This window comes from Geotrypetes seraphini, chromosome 7 (assembly GCF_902459505.1).
Source record: "Geotrypetes seraphini chromosome 7, aGeoSer1.1, whole genome shotgun sequence".
NCBI classification, from domain to species: Eukaryota; Metazoa; Chordata; class Amphibia; order Gymnophiona; family Dermophiidae; genus Geotrypetes; species Geotrypetes seraphini.
Window position 1 is genome coordinate 139470464 of NC_047090.1, and position 17924 is coordinate 139488387.

The 17924-nt window shown below is 41.3% G+C and overlaps 1 protein-coding gene across 1 annotated transcript in view; it reads right to left on the minus strand.

Moving 5' to 3' along the window:
- The window catches only part of GCH1 (GTP cyclohydrolase 1), an 80375-nt gene extending 63168 nt beyond the window's left edge, over positions 1–17207 (minus strand). The window contains exon 1 of the mRNA XM_033953027.1: positions 16802–17207. Within this exon, the coding sequence (XP_033808918.1) occupies positions 16802–17138 (337 nt within the window). The 5' untranslated portion in view covers positions 17139–17207. The remainder of the gene's footprint in view (positions 1–16801) is intronic.
- Positions 17208–17924: the final 717 nt, after the last annotated feature.

Sequence of the window (17924 nt, forward strand, 5' to 3'; positions counted from 1 at the left end):
TGGTTTTTCCTCTTATTGCCATTGAGAACAAACATAGTATGTAAAGAGCACATTGCCTTCAGTTCATTGTTTTTGCGCTAGTCATACACAGTGATAGGACGGTGGGTTCGACTATAGGAGCCACGGCTCTTGGTCAGATTACACAATTTTGAGTGTATGTGAAGATTGCACTATTCTATTTCCTAATAATTATATTTAAGCCTTATCTTTGACTTATATATTGAGAAGTCTTGGTTCCAGCAATACTTTTGTCAATGATTTTGACCTCTCAGCTTTGTGTATTTCAAGAGCATTTACCTCACTATTAGTTATCTTTGACCAAATCTGAGGTTGGACATTTTGTGCAAAACGTCCACAAACCCAGTAAGAAAAATGTCCATTTTAAAAGCTGCCAAACGTCTATCTTTTATTTTTGAAAATGAGCTAGGTATAAGTTTTGGTCCTGAAGACGTTTATCATTTTTGCCTATTTTTAAAAAATAAAACCATCCACACAAAAAACGTACAAAAGCAAGTTTTGTAGATGTATCCACCAACTATCTTGTCTGATCGCTGCAGAAGGAATCCCCATCAGCTGAGCCAGTTTCGGGGATTCCTGGCGACTCAGCTGATGTGGATTCTCTCTGACAGATCAACTGAGCTGCAGAGCCTTAAACGACATCCCCGGACCTCTCCCAACATCCCCAGACAAATCCTCCCCCCCCCTACACATCATTCCTGGGCCCCCTCTCACATCATCCCAATAATCCTAGTCCCCCCTCCCCAAGTATCTTCAGATGAGACAATGACAGGAGAGAAGCTCACTCCCTTCTGCCCACAGGGCCACATGCTGCAATTGGCCCCTCCCAATGCATCTTGGGATGCAGTGGGAGGGGCCAAAGGCCCTGATTGGCTAAAAATGGGGAGGTCCAGGATATCAGGGAGATGTCAGGGGGAGGGGTGTAGAGCTCCATGGCTCAACTGATCCTGGCAAGGGAAATCCCATCCGCTGAGCCACCTGGAATCCCCGAAACCGGCTCAGCGGATGGGATTCCTCGCCGCAATCAGCTGATGGGAAGCCTATGGGGTTTTTTCACTCTTTGGGTGGTGGGATGGAATCGTGACAATCCTCCAGTGGTTTTCTTGTCAGTTTGGGCACCTTTGTGGAACTTACAGACGCAACTTAAACAGGTCTAATTGTCGGTGTCTAAGGCCCAGATTCACTAAAGATAGTGATTCAATCGCTTTTGGCCGATTCTCTGGCTGATTTTGAAACAGCGATTGATTCACTACCTTGTTTGAATGCAAATGATTTGCACGGAGGTGCAAATCATTTGCAGGCAAACTCCCAGACTCAATCACTCAATTGCTCCACTCTGGTACATCATGTGATGCATGGGGAGGGGCCTAAGGCCCTGATTGGCTCAGGTGCCTTGGGCTCCTCCCTTGGGAGAGGCCTGAGGTACCTGAGACAATCAGGGACTTCCTTAAGAAGTAGCCTAAGGAACTCCGATTGGCCATTGCTTTGGACATCAAGTGCCAGCTAGGGCATCAAGTGCCAGCTTAGGCTGGTTTTGGGACATTTTAAAATTTATGAGCATTATGAACACCATAATGTATCATTTACAGGTTAAATATTCCATAGTTACTGTGGAAAATTTTTCAATTTAAGTTTTTATCCTAATGTGACATACCAGGATCAAGTGCCAATATACATTTCTTTGTAATCCAGTCATGGGCAGGGGAGATGGGTGAAGAGGTATGTTTTTATTGCTTTCCTAAAGTTGAGGAGTCCTTCAAGGGATCTGATCTGCGGGGACAACTTATGTGTCAAGTCACACATACACCCATTCCAATACATTTTTGAAATCACTTCGCTGGAGACAAATGTAGCTCAGCTAAATTGTACCTTAACTGAAGTAAAAATGCCATTGCATTACACTCACTTATTGAAACTATTTCACATTTTAGTTTACCATAAATGCCATAAATATTAGAATGTACTTATGCAGCTCACCAAACAGCATTTGACATTATCTAAAGTGAATCTATTCCCCCTTCTCTGATTGGCTTGGCTTTGAATTGCTCTAAGTTATATGAGTGGAGTCAAGGCAAATTTTCAGATATAGAAGATTTATTTTTTTTTCTTTGCATATTTATATTTTTTTAAATTAAAAAATGCACCTGGCTGTGATAGAAGAGTCCGACTTGGATTTAGTGGCAATCACAGAGACGTGGTTCAGAGAGCCATGACTGGGATATTGTTATACTGGGCTATAATCTGTTTAGGAAAGACAGGGTAGGAAGAAAAGGAGGAGTGGCATTATATTTTGAAGAACATATTAAAGCCACACAATTACAGATCTGCAGGGTCAGTAAGGAAGAGGCACTGTGGATCAATTTGAAAAGAGGGAATGGTGAATATATTTACATTGGTGTGATATACAGGCCTCCTTCACAGACAGAAGTTGGCAGATTTAGGAGTAAGATATAGAAAAAAAACTAACAAATTGCCGCATATAAATAATCCACAAAAGAATCGGCAAAAATATGAGGAGAGGAGGACACCTCTACTCATATGAATAAGGAAAGAGGGAAAAAATGAGACAAAAATAGTAAAATAAACCAATGAAAAAAATATATATAAGGAAGCTTGTAATAAAAAAGCTGATGAGAAAACTTTTGAGATTTCAGTATCAGGGAACTGCAGTGAAGTTAGGTGCCTTGTAGCAATATCCCCCAGGCCAAATGATTTGTGAAGGCTATAAAAGCCCAAGTTGATTCGCCCGATACATCATATTATCTCTTAAGTGCTCAAATAATGTTTTTAAAAAAATGTACCACTTAATAAAGGGAAAAAAAAGTGAAAAAAGGAAAAACTGTAACTCATTTATTCCCTCTTTCGACACATCCTCAAAGTTCAAAGTTGTCTAATAATAAAGGGAGTGCCAACAATATGTGAACTACAACTGTAATGAAGATTCAATAAAAATAAAAAAAAAGTCCAACTTATCTGAGTTCATAAAAGCTGGAACTATTCATCACTGGCTGAGGTAAGTCCGAAATATACCCGACAGAGCTCTGTTTCGCTGTCTTCTTCAAGAGCTGAACTTGCTTCAAAAGGAATCTTTCACTAAAAAAACATTTGCACTCTAGATTATCCCTAGTGTAAAGTGTAATGTTTTTCAATGGGCGGACTGTGGAGATAATAAATATTGTTGAGTATTTATCTCCTACTTTACACTAGGAATAATCTAGAGTGCAAATGTTTTTTGTGAAAGATTCCTTTATTAAGTGGTGCATTTTTTTTGAAGCATTATTTGAGCACTTAAGAGATAATATGATGTATCGGGCAAATCAACTTGGGCTTTTATAGCCTTCATGAATCATTTGGCCCGGGGTATACTGCTACAGGGCACCTAACTTCACTGCAGTTCCCCGATACTGAAATCTCTAAAGTTTTCTCATCAGCTTTATTATTACATGCTCTACATATATAATATGAAGCCAAAAACATAGGAAAATGCTCACCCACTTACAATTAGTTCTTTGCTAATGAAAGCTCCTACAAAACTGAACTTGTTCTATATCTAGCTTTATCCTTAACCGTAATAGCACACCTTAAAACCCCTGACTCAACATTTTTGCTCAGTCAAGGTAATAGAGATTAGACTATGATCTCTGATAACTCACAGTAGCCCAATTACCTGCATTTCACCTTTAGCAGTATTACAAAAAAAAAAGTTGTAAAAAACATTCCCAGAACCAAAGTCTACTTGACAGGAAAAAAATTGGGGGTGGGGGGAGGTTCTAAAGCACCAAATGTTTTCAGATTTATAATGTGTACTATAATATATAATATCCCAATTCAATGAGCCACAATTTGATACAATTAAGAAAACTGAATGATCTCCATTATCATATCCAGTTACACATTTTTTAAATTTTTTTTATTTTATACTTAAATTGCCTTTATTTATTTATTTATTTATTTTTTCTTTATAAACCCTCCTATCTTCCCATGTCCCCAAGTCTGACTTATTAGGTACTTCGGTCACATTGTTACATCACATTCTTAGTGTTATTATCTTTGTTGATCCTGCTTATAGTGTTACTTAACAATCTATGTAAAGTTTCCAAATAGATGGAAAACATAAGTAAAAACTGATTCCCTATAATTTAGCACACTGATGCACTAATTTGCCAGATTTAAATTTATATGATTCGGAGAAGGGAATAACTAGTGAGTTAATTAAAATTTGCCAATAAAAACGTTATTCGAAGTTGTTAAAATGCAAGAGAATTGTGAAAAATTTCAAGAGATTGGGAAACTGGGCATCCAAATGGCAGATGCCATTTAATATGAGCAAGTGATGCACATAGGAAAGAGGAACCCTAATTATAGCTGTGTGATGCAAGGTTCCACATTAGAAGTCACTGCCTAGGAAAAGGGATCTAGGTGTGAAGAAGGCGTGGGATGGGCACGTGGGATCTCTTAGAGAGAGGGAGAGAGGAAGATAAAGTGGTTACTGTGGATGGGCAGACTAGATGGGCCATTTGGCCTTTATCTGCCATCATGTTTCTATGATATATTGAAATCCTTTGCTCATTGGGCTAAGAAAGCAAATAGAATGTTAGGAACTGAGAAAGGAATGGAAAACAAAACAGATTATAATGCCTTTGTAACACTCTTATGGTGCAAATGCACCTCAAATACTGTGTGCAATTCTGGTCACCACATCTCAAAAAGAATTTAGTGGAATTAGAAGAGGAGGAGGGCAACAAAAAATGATAAAGGGGATGTGATGACTTCCCTATGAGGAAAGGCTAAAGTGGCTAGGCCTCTTCAACTCCTCAGTATTTTAAACATGAATTGCTTATTTACTCTTTCCAAAAGCTCTAGTATCTTCATCGTGTGCCCCGTAGTCCTAAATTAGTAAATTTAAAAGAAATCATTAAAAAAAAAGTTTCTCTCAATGTTTAATTAAACTCTGCTTAACAAGATTTAAAAAAAAAAGGTTAAAGGTAAAAAAAAAAAAAAAAAAGTCCTTAGCCCATTATTAAGATGGACTTGGGGAAAACCCACTCCTTATTTCTAGAATAAGTAGTATAAAATCTATTTTACTCTTTTGGGATCTTGCCAGATACTTGTGACTTGAGTTGGCCACTTCTCCCACTGTATTCATGGTGGATGCGGGCAGCCAATAGGTGCAAAAATGGAAAAACCATGAATAACTTTTTTACATATTATTCGCAGTTTTGGAAAAGCGCCATCGTTTTTACTATTGAAACCACAAATAACTATTGAAACCAGCGATTTCAAGGCAGCCAACCAGCGATTTCAGGGCAGACCAGCAAGCAGTGATTTCAGGGCAAGCAAGCAACGATTTCATGCATGCTGGGAAGAAGCCTTTCTCTCTAGGGATGCTGGGAAGCAGCGTTTTTCTCAGTGCATATTGGGAAAACATGGAAGCAGGGAATTAGTGGGAGAAAGCATGGAAGCAGCTATTTTCAGAGTTACAGTACAGTAATGATAAGTGATAAACATTATCGATACTGTACAGTAAAAGGAAAAAAAAACTTTAGTGATGACATTTTGGGAGGGGCGGAGTCAGTGGCCAAAAAATCTTGAATAAGCGAAACCGCAGATACGGAAACTGCAAATACAAAGGGAGAAGGGCTTGATGGACTTTTGTGTCTGTCCCAGTGTGTCAATATATGTTCTTCAGTACTACTGTCTCAAAGAAACATCATTATTTCAAGGTTCCTAATTTTTTTTTTAAATTAATATGAAAACCATTTGGCTTTTACCTGCCATTATTTTTCTCTATTTCTAAATACCATGCTGGGTTAGATGAAAATTCTATCAAACTCAATCTGACAGTGGCCAATTTGGGTCACCACATAAGTTCTTTGAATGAAAAAAAAAAAAAAAGAGAGAGAGATTCAAAATTGTTTTAAAATCTGCTCTCTTAATGTCATGGCATTTTGCAAGAAAAAAGTTTGAAAATAAAATGTAAATCTTGAGATATAAGCATTGAAGTTGAAGCCATAGTAAGATAAGTTCTTCAATATGGACCAGCACAATTCATCTAGAGAAAGCTGGAAATCAAAAGCCTAGCCCAGCTGGAAGCTAGCAGTTAAGTACAGTAGAATTCCAGTTAACTGGTACTTAATCAACCAGCACTCTCAACCAACCAGAAAAAAAACAAAACAAAACATACTTCCTCTAGCTCCCGAAGCAACAGCAGCAGCCAGTCCTGACCCGGCAATCCCCCTCCCTTCCTCCCTCCAGCCCCTGAAGCAACAGCAGCAGCTAGTCCTGAGCTGACAACACCCCTCCCTCCAGCCCCTGAAGCAGCAGTGGCAGCCGGTCCTGACCCAACAACCCCCCCCCCCCCTCCTGTCTCCAGAACTTGAAACAACAGCGGCAGCCAGTCCTAAGTCAACAACCCCTCTCCCTCCCTTCAGCCCCTAAAGCAGTAGCGGCAGCTGGATCTGAGTCAACACCCCCCCCCCCTCTCTCCAGCCCCTGAAGCAGTAGAAGCTGGTCCTGACTCAAACCTCCCCCCCCCCCTTCTTGGCCCCAAAGAAGCAGCAGCAGCTTGTTAACAGAGGAAGCTCTGTAAACAGGCTGCTTGTGTCCAGCCCTGGCAAAGCCTATCCTTTGCTTCTCTGGCTGCTGCTCGTGCCGGTGTTGACTCTCTCTCTCTGATGTCACCTCCTAGCCCTGCGACCCAGAACATAAGAATCGCCGCTGCTGGGTCAGACCAGAAGTGATTTCAGAGGGGAGCCAGGCTGGCACGTGTAGCAGGCCAGAGAAATTGCTTGCACTGGCAAAGATTTAAAGAGGTAAAGTGTTGGGAGAGTGTGGCGTGGGGGGGTAGAAAGGTGCTGGCACCCTCACCAAGATGGGACCGCCCCCTTACTATGCCACTGTCTGCCGCATGTCAATCACCAACAGGAACCGCTTCCAGAATCGCAGCTCCCAAGGACCCTAGGCATCAGAAATATAGGCCAGGATTTTAGAGGCCTACATTTCTGGCACTGAATCACAGCTAATGTCACCTAGTGATGCTGAAGCCTGGAGCTGCCCCTAAACATGCCCGTTTCTGGGCTTCAACATCACTAGGCGACACTAGGCATCATGGACCTAGGCACTGGTCTGGGAGTCTGCCTAGCGTGGCCTAATTTTTTATTTTAAGGTTTAATTGGTTTTAATGATGTGTCTAATTATTGGGTCATTTAGAACCAATTAAAACTCTTATGTTAGTTGCCAGCAGGTGTGATCTAGGTGCCTGTCGGCAACCTAACCTTTGGCGGCTTTTTGAGAATCCAGGTCTAAGGCCCCAAATCTACAAAATCTGCCTAAAGTTAAGTAAGTTAGGTGCCAATCTCAGCACCAATTCTATAAAACTTACCGGTAGGTGCCATTATAGAATAGAATCACTGGTGCTCAGTGTCCCAACACTTAGGCGTATCATATTTATGCTAGGTTTTTCTTCACCTAAAGTTAAATGCCAATAACAGAGCCTAACAGCACCTAATTCACAAAGAGATGCCTAACTCGAAAAGATGCCCATGATCCGCCTCCAACTACGCCCACTTTTATTGCAGCTGCTTTGGGCTAGGGGGTCTACTTTCTATAAAATCAAGTTTTTCAAGTTAGGTGCTTAACTTTCAATTAAGTCCAATTGAAGCTGATTGTGAGGTGTTGAGTGCCAATATCGGCACCAATTAAGCCTATTAGTCAATTAAGCTAGGTGCTGATATTGGCGCCTAACTTTAGGTGTACTTTATAGAATCAGGGCCTTATTGCATGACATTTTAGGTTACAAAAGTAGGTTTCCATCTTTCATAATAGTTGTGCCCAACTGCAAAGCAGCTGGACGACAAGTTATTGTATCCCCTCCTCTATTATTTGATTCATTTTCTATCCCATTCTCCCCAAAGAGTTCAGAATGGGTTACAGGTTGACATACATAATATACAATTAACAGATTACAATTTGCCATAGTTGCAGTACAAGGTTTTTTGAAACAAGTTTTTATCCTACTTTGACACATACTAGGGTCTAATACCAATATTCATAATATGCAGTTTACAGGATAAATTTGACGTAATTACAGTGCAAGATTTATCAATTTAAGTTTTTTATCCTAATGTGACAATTGATATACATTAATATTTCTTTGTAATCTTAGGCAGGGGAGTTAGAAAAGCAATAAAAACACACCTCTTCACCTAAAGTTGAGGAGTCCTTTAAGTCATTGTTTTTCAACCTTTTCAAGCCCAGTACCCCCTAAGCCTAACAAATACCAATCAAGTACCTTCACCCAAACTCCGCCCCAGACCTGCCCAAACTTCGCTCTTGACTCCACCCCCACAATAATAATACTAATTGTAATGCAATTTCTGCCATCCATTTTTCATATACACACAGTATAATCTTAATACATAATGGTAACCACAAAATTTAACCCCCCCCCCCACACACACACACACAAAGCACACTGTACGCAGAGAAAATGTTAATCATAATTTATATTTGGGGGGGTTTCAAAGATGTCAAGGCAGATGATTTTAAAATATGCCATGTCACCTCAGTAACTATAGAAATAGACAAATATAGTGCAAAATATAGACAGGAGATATAAATTCTCAAAACATGGTACATTTTGATCACTACATTGAAAATAAAATAATTTTCCTACCTTTGTTGTCTGATGATTTCATGAGTCTCTGGTTGCACTTCCTTCTGACTGTGCATCCAATATTTCGTTCTGCCTCCTGCATGCTTCCTCTCCTCCAGACCTCATTCCCTTCCCCAACCAACATCTCTCTCTGTCCCTCCATGAGTCTAACTTTTCTTCCTCTCTCATCCCCCAGATCAATTTTCACCACTGCCCATTTCTCCTTCTGTTTGTTTATTTCTCCCCCGCCCTTATCCAGGGCGAGTTACAAATTAACATACAAAATAAGACATTAACATTTGTTGTACATATCAATACAAAAACACACTATAACAAATTATAAACTTACATATAAAATCAAATTGCATATGACATACACATTGCATCAGCGACAAATATCATTTAAGGCAATAACTATCACCTCTCTCCAATACCATGCCACATCTCTCCCTCCATCATTATGCACAACATTCCTCCCCCTTGCATCCCCTTCAATCTATCCCTCTATTCCCTCTCCACCACCATATCCAACATTTCTCCCTCTCTTCTTTCTATTCCCCATGCATCTCTACCTCCCTCCTCTCTATGCCCAATTTTCCTCTTCCTCCATGTGCACCATCTCTTTCCCTCTCACTCACACACTCAGGCCCAATTGTCCCTTTCTATTCCCTCCCTCCCTCCTTATGTCCCAAGTTAGTGCCCCCTTCCTCCCTCCCTCTTATGTCCCGAGTTCGTACCCCCTACTCCTCACTGCGTTCCAGCCTTTGTCCTTCCTCCTTCCCTCACCACCATATCCAACATTTCTCCCTCTCTTCTTTCTATTCCCCATGCATCTCTACCTCCCTCCTCTCTATGCCCAATTTTCCTCTTCCTCCATGTGCACTATCTCTTTCCCTCTCACTCACACACTCAGGCCCAATTGTCCCTTTCTATTCCCTCCCTCCCTCCTTATGTCCCAAGTTAGTGCCCCCTTCCTCCCTCCCTCCCTCTTATGTCCCGAGTTCGTACCCCCTACTCCTCACTGCGTTCCAGCCTTTGTCCTTCCTCCTTCCCTCACTTTCCCACCCCCTAAATATCTACATGAAACAGTACATATGTCACTGACAGCTGCAGATAGTATAACTGCAAGTAGGTCTCTAGAGTAGCCTGGTGGGCAATGCAGTAGACTGCAGAGAAAGGGACCCAGGCCTATATGCCACCTTAATTAGTATACTTCTGGTAGAAAGTATGAGCCCACCAAAACCTCACTGTACTGCCATATAGGCATGACTATTGGGGTGGTAGATGGGTATTGGGGAAGTTTTGTAGGGCTCACCATATAATGTACAGGGGTTATGGTGAGATGTGTACCTGGCACCCTTAATGTGCAGTTCACAGCAATGCCCCTAGAGTGCCCCACTGCTCTGCTGGCATGTCTGTGGCCAGTCCATTAAAAATGCTGGCCTCTCCTATGTGCAAATGGATCATTTTGGACATTTTTAATTTGGACCTTTTTCTTCGTAATGGACAAAAGATCTAGCTGGGCCATTAAAAAAAAAAAAGTTAGATGTCTTGCAGATTTGAAACTGGCCACTTCTTCCACCTGATATTTGGACATATTGCGGAAAACAGCCAAAGTCAGACTTAGATGTCCTATCGAAAATGGTCCTTACAGATACTAGAGCTCACACATTACCCCATCTAGTATAATGTCACTATAGGTTAATGCCCAGCACTGGCACGTGACTATTTTTAGCTAGTGCCATTGAATACATATGCATGACTAGGACTTAACAGCAGTCCTGTTTCAACCTCTGGATTCTATATATGGCTTCCAAAATTGCTAAGGGCTCCTTTTACAAAGCCAGTTGGCAAGGTAAATGTTCCAACACTCGTAGGAATTCTATGAGTGAGCGAGCATTTACCTCACCGGTCTGTGGTAGAAACCTCTATCGCAGCTTTGTAAAAGCCATCGTACATTGGCTAACAAGCCAATCAGTGCTAATAATTGTGTGCTAATTGGTACCAATTTGGATTTGCACGCACATCTTGCTTTTCGCTAGTCTATAACAAATACCATAGTCTGCAACCCAAAAGGGACATTGCCATGGGAGGTCCTTGGGTAGGTAAGGGGTGCTCCTAAAATTTGCATGCAGTTTTCTAGAATACTGCATCCAAATTGGGCCCTGGGAATTACACCTGGTTTCAGCAGGCATAACTCTAGACACCTAAATTTAAAATTCAGAATCAAGTCAAAGTAAGCTCAAATTTAGATATGAAACAGTTTAGTGACGCTATCTTTGCCCCACCTAGTGCTGGCTACTCAATGATTTTATAACTATGAACTCCAGCTTATTTATTCCTCAATTTTTGTGGTCACCATCTGCCAACAAATGCTGTCATTTGCTTTGAATATCAGGCCCTTGATGTTAATGTTTTAATAAGTATACCCACTGAAAAGAAATTGAGAAATGTATTGCTTCTAATTATAAACGGCTGGGACTTCAGGAGATATGTCAACTAAAAACAGAAAAAAAATTTTAGATTTCCAACTGACCCATATATTTGTCATGTGGAAATCCTGAGTAGCTCTTATGTCCTGTGCAACAATTAATATATTTTTTTAAAACTATGAAACATGTTTATTGTACATTATAGGGAAAATTCTATAAATGACATTGAAATTTAGGTAATGGGATGAAGCATGCTAAGTGCAAATTCCTTAACGACAACACAAAACTGCCATTATAGAATATTTGCATAAGTTTGCAGCTTTCTCCCTAGCCCTAGACATGCCATTTTAAAGGCTGGTGTAAGTGCTTGTGCTTAACTGTTGGCAGTTAGGTACATAACCTGTGTGTATAACTCAGACACACACCCCTGACCTTCCCATGTGCCTCCTCTTTCCACAGCCACAACCCCTAAAGTCACACAGAACAGAAGAGATTCTAGAAAAGCTATTAATGTCAGTTGTGCATGCAACTGCTAATTTGTGCCACCAGTTTAAGCCTATAAATTGGATGTTAACAGTTTCTAGAAAGGAGATGAATTGTGAAACATTCTACATTTTTTTTTAGATATGTTTGTTTATCACCTACCTTCTTACAAGATGTTCAACTCAAAGCAGTTTACAATAAACTATGGGCTAGATTCACTAAAGATAGCAACTCAATTGCTGTTGGCCGATTCACTGGCTGCTTTTCCAACACCGATTGATTCACTATCAAGTTTGCATGCAAACCCACCGACTCAGTCACTCAGTGAGCAATTGAGACATGTGCAGAGCCCTGACAGTAGTGACAGGAGAAGCAACCTCCTGTCACTGCTGTCAAGGCTTCTGCTTTTTTTTTTATTTTTTTAATTGAACATATGTTCTGCTCGACTTAACCGTGCACCACCTGTCCCATTAAAAAAGCCCTCCCCCCACGCTAGCACCCCCGAACCCCCCCCCCAAAATGGCAGGAGAGATGCCCACGCCCTCCTGCCACAAAGGCTCCAGGCCTGGCCGCTCCCCTGAACAAAAAAAAAACGGTCCTTAATGTCCATTCATTAATTGATAAAGTCTAGTGGCTCTTTTCACATTCCTTATTTCCCCATTTACTATTCCACGTCCTGTCGCGCTCAGAACGTCAAGTGATTACAAATAATTGTATACACCTCTTTTAACTACTTTTATGTACTAGGAAGTTTGGGTTTTTCCCCTTCTTTCTAGGAAGCTGGGACTTCCAATCACATACTATATATCCTTTAAAATCCTTATATTAACTCATGGACGAAGTCCTGCATAATAAGCTCAATTCCTCTATAACAGTCAGTTTTTCAGGATCTCCACAATGAATATATAAGAGATCTAATTGCATTCAATCGAGATCGTGCTGGCAAATAGATATCATGCATATTCATTGGAGAAATCCTAAAAACTCAAATGGGTTGTGGCCCTCAAGAACCAAATCATGTGTCATAATCATAAGCCTAGACAAACACAAACCAAGTTATCTGTGTCATGAACCCTACTGAAATAATGTAATCCCTGGATATGGCCAAGCGCTTCTAAATTGTAAGTCACATCAAACTCCTTCTGGGGCATATTAGCAATCTGTATGTAATGTAATTCTCTATAACTTATTTTTTACACTCCATTCTATATTCTTCATTCTTCCCAAAGGCAACTCTGGATTGTTTCAACCCATATACATATTCACACAATCATACATACATATCACAATCATAATCCCATTTACAGCATCCCCCTCCGAAATCACCCCCACAGCAACTGAAGCGCTAAACACGATGGATCAATGGACCACAGATTTCAAACTGAAGCTCAATTCAGAAAAAACTAAATTCTTCATAGCCTCGCCACATGCACAGATCACGACAACATCATTACACATTAACAATCTAAACTACCCCATTCAACCAACGATGAAGATTCTAGGAGTAATACTAGACCAAGGACTAACCATGAAAGACCACATAGACTCCTTAATCAAAAGAGGGTTTTTCACTCTCTGGAAACTTAAGTCCATTAAGGCGTACTTCCACACTTCAGCTTTTAGAATTCTAGTACAATCCCTAATACTAAACCACCTGGACTATTGCAACATCACCCATCTGACAATCCCCCAGAAGCAAATGCAAAGACTACAACTGATACAAAATGCAGCAGTCAGGATGATTTTCGGGCTGAAGAAGTCCGATCACATAACCCCTTCCTACCGACTCCTACACTGGCTGCCGATGGAGGCGCGCACGAAGTTCAAGCTAGGATGTCTCTGCTTCAAAGTATTAAATGGTCTAGCCCCAAAATACATTACAGACCTCTTCTCATTCCCAACCAACAGACATGAAAGAAAAACACACATGAAATTTGTCTCCCCACCGGCTAGAGGGTGCAAATATAAGAGACACCATCAACAACTGCTATCATATCAAGCAGCCATATGGGGTAAAGACCTAGAAAAACTAATTGCGCACACAAACAACTATGAAGAATTCAGGAAACACCTAAAAACTTACCTATTCTTGAAATACCTAGGTAACGAACCGGAACATCAACCCCCCTCGTAACATCACCACATAACTGAACGTGCAAACTGTTAACCCCAACCCCTATTCACTAAATATGAACACTCTATGAACTTACGGAATATTTCTACTTCTGTGTAAACAACTTGGCACTTCCTGGCCTTGTAACACACAAACTGACGTTAACATTATTAATGTTATCAGATGTACACTGCTATACTCTCTAATTCGTTGTACGAGATATACACTGCTATACTCTTTAATCCGCTGTACGTAAAGTTTCTCTTGATTGTATTTACAGTTTCTTTTATTGTAAACCGCCTAGAAGTCGCAAGATTGTTGGCGGTATATAAGAATAAAGTTATTATTATTATTATTATATTCACCTGGATTCTGTTCATGACTCCTGTTTCTCATCTTACTTTTCAATATTTTTGACACACTTAAAAGTCAAATCTGCCCTGAAAATTTTCACTTCACTCAGGCCTTCCTCTCAGATTAGCTCATCTCTGTTCTCCTTACCTTGACCTATGGCCAATTTCAGAAGCTGCTATGGCCCATTGCTAACATATGCTCCTTTAATGTCTATGACTAATTTTACCACTGCCTTTGTTCTCTTTGTATTGTTCCGTCTTCTCTCCCCTATTCTTTTATTTAACACCACCAAGATGTATTTTAATGACTATGGTATAGCACAGATTTATGATTTAATAATTCTATTCAATATCTCAATAAGCACCATTCTGAGATGCCATATAAAAGTACCAGTGCAGTTCAGTGAATAGCTTGTGGACTCCTGGCTAGGATAAGGAAAGCCATCCGTGTCTCCCAATCAAATCAAAGCTGGCAGGCTGGAAGCCACATTTATCTACAGCTTCCCCTACCTCTCCCTTTACCACCCACTCCTTTCTGCCCTTGCTCTAACTTCCCTGCCACTAGTCAACCAGCCCTCAACCCCCCACGAGACCTTTCTACAAAAATCTCAACGGGCAACCAACTCGGGCCATCCAGCCCATTGTTACACTTTACCATCGAGACAAGCTCCCGGACTCAGTATTAGAAGCACCCTGTTTTCTAAACGTTAGGAAGTTTTGTCATAGAATTAATTCCGAATTCTGGAAGTGGCAAATGCAAGAAATATATTGTATCTTTACCAAACAATAAAACTCTTGACGTCAGGGCTTGAAATTGAAGGCTGTAAGTTAACATGGGATAATCTTTGAGTTCAGCACTTATCACTGATGATCCCTGGCAAAGTGGAATCACAAAATACAACAGTTATGGTGTGAAGTGAACTCGAACCTCTTTTCAGACACCCCTAACATATTATTTATTTAATTTTATCTTACAATTTTCTTCAGTAGTAGCAAGAGTTACTGGGTAAACCTGAAGTGACCTGAAGCAACCATGAGTAGAAAATTATGGAAGAACTGGTGAGGGTGATCTGCCCAAAAGGTCAGAATCATTTTAAAGTTGTTTACTTAGCTGAGTGGTCCTCAAGCTTTATAATTACCAGTCATCACTTTGTTTTGCAAAACTTTAATCTTTATTTCCACCAGTTTAAGTATCTAGGGTTATCCACTGAAACTTCCTACATGTCCAAGTGTAGAAGTTAAAATGTCAGGGGTTCCTCGGCTATAGGTTTTGGGAAGGGGTAAAACGCGGACCTCGCGTATCTAAAACCGCACGTCCTTAAAAATCTGAGGTCCGTGCCACTTGTAGTTAGTTTCTGGCTCTGACAGACCTCAATGACAATTTAGCGCTGATGGATCCGTCTCAGCATAGGGAGGGAAAAGAATTAGGACCCGTCAGCGCTAAAATGCCATCGAGGTCTGTCAGAGCCAGAAACTAACTACAAGTGGCACGGACCTCAGATTTTTTACCTTTTCATATCGTGTGTCCCAGATGACAGGACATTGCAAAAATGAATAAACCGTCAGTATGGACTAATAAAGAGCCAGGAACACAAAATATTTGAATTTACAGACTTATGACTTATTTACATTATGTTTACAATAGCTGTAAATCAGTGGTCTCAAACTCAAACCCTTTGCAGGGCCACATTTTGGATTCGTAGGTACTTGGAGGGCCTCAGAAAAAAATAGTTAATGTTTTATTTAAAAAATGACAATTTTGCATGAGGTAAAACTCTTTATAGTTTATAAATCTTTCCTTTTGGCTAAGTCTTAATAATAATATTGTCATTTATAGCTAAAGAGAGATATGATCAAGAAACTGTTTTATTTTACTTTTGTGATTATGAGAAACACACAAAGGGCCTCAAAATAATACCTGGCGGGCCGCATGTGGCCCCCGGGCCGTGAGTTTGAGACCACTGCTGTAAATGATAACGGTGAATAATACAAAACTTTGCTAAAATAATTACGATTGGAACCAGCGTAATGTAAAATTTATTAAGGACGTGCGGTTTTAGATCTGCGAGGTCCATCAGGTCCGCGTTTTACCCCTTCACCTGACTACCCAATAAACAGAAGTCCTTGCACCACTCTTTTTTAACGCTGCTGTGAGGGTGGAGTCTCTCTGCTTCCTTAGGTGAGGAGGGAGCCAGCAGACAGGGTCGTTTATCCCCAATCCCTCTCTTCAGGCAGGCGGACAAGGATGAGTTGACAATGCTGGCTGACTAAAGTGTGATTTCTCTATCCCTGATATTTGCGATTCAGACGGAGAAGTAGTCGATTGCTCAGCTGAAGCATCCAGGTCCCTGCTTTGGAAATGAAAATCTACACGTTCAGGTTGCAAAATACTTGACAGATTAGGTAGTGAGATTTGCCAGCAGGATGCAAACTGGCACACGTGAGAACAGCAACTACTCCCATCCGTCTATTCATTAGAGCGCTTCTTGATTTCCTCCCATAATAGGAATTATATTTTTTTTAAAAAACAACACAAAAAAACTCACCCAACTATGCAGGGCCAAAGCATTATATACCTAAAGCACGATTATTTTTATACTTAAAACGCATAAAGCAAGTATAAACACAGGAGCACGTGTACCAGTAATATTCCAGTGTACTACTGGAAGGGATTCACCACTGCCATTAAGAACTCTGGAAAAAGCACTAGGTTGCACTAGGTGTGAGGCAGTATGGGAAGGGCACTCACCCGAAATGGTCTCTTGGTAGCCCTTGGTGAAGTACTGCATGGCAGTGGCTGCCCTCCAAGGCGTCTTGAGCAGCCCTTGCCTCTGCGGGTCCTCGCCCAGGGAGCGCAGGATGTTGGTGTAGGCAGCGGCCAGGGTGGGCAGGTTCAGCTCGTTGTCCTCCTCGCTACGCGTCCTCTCCTCCCTCCAGCCGTCCCCGGACTCTGGACTCTTCCCCTCCGCGCGCCACGACTTTTCCAGCCGGGCGAGGCTGGGCAGCGGCTCCTTCTCGCCAGCCAAGTAGCCGTTGCATTTGGCCAGCCGCTTGTCCGGCACAGCTCGGGGCTTCTCCTTGTCCATGCCGCCTGGGAGCTCGGGGCGCTGAACCGCCGCGACTACCCGGGCCCCGCCGCCTTCCGCTCACTTTATGGAGCTCGCGCTGAGCCTCAGCGACTCGAGCGCTGCCATTGGCTGTCGGGGACCGTGCGTCAGCGGCTCGCGGCAGCCCCTCTAAGAGGATCAGCCAGGATAAAAATAAGGCTCAAAGCCGCGCGCGCTCTCTCTCTTCCCTCCCGCTCAGCTGCTGCAAAAGAAAACTCTGGTCGAAAGGGCGAGGTTGGAAAAACCAGGGACTTCTCATTTCCTTTCTTTACTTATTTATACTTCTGCACTATTCAAAACCCATTTTTGCTGTTTCTTTGAAGTTAAAAGTGATGTGATTTAAAAAAAAAAAAAAAAACCCCAACACAAGAAGAAGAAGATTATCTGATTGACTGCAAAGGATGAATCTTCTTCATTGTGTCCTAGTGACTACAAATTAGGGAGTAACAACCCTGGTGAATATACGCGTATCACAGACTCCTAAATATACAAATAGTCGTTTTATAGGTGGAGGCTTCTCTCTCAAGCAAGTCAATACAAGGTGAATAGTGAGTGTCCCCAAGCACCATCATTTTTAAAAGGAAATATGTGCCTGCTGTTTTAAAGCACACAACATAATATAAATGATGCCGAGTCAGACCAGCAGCCTGTCCCCAACACTGGCCAGTCTAGGTCCAAAAAGGGAGTAAGGGACAGATCCCAACCCAAATTGTAGATCAAATTTCTCATAGTTAATTTCAAGGGATAAAGGATGGCTTTTCCAAG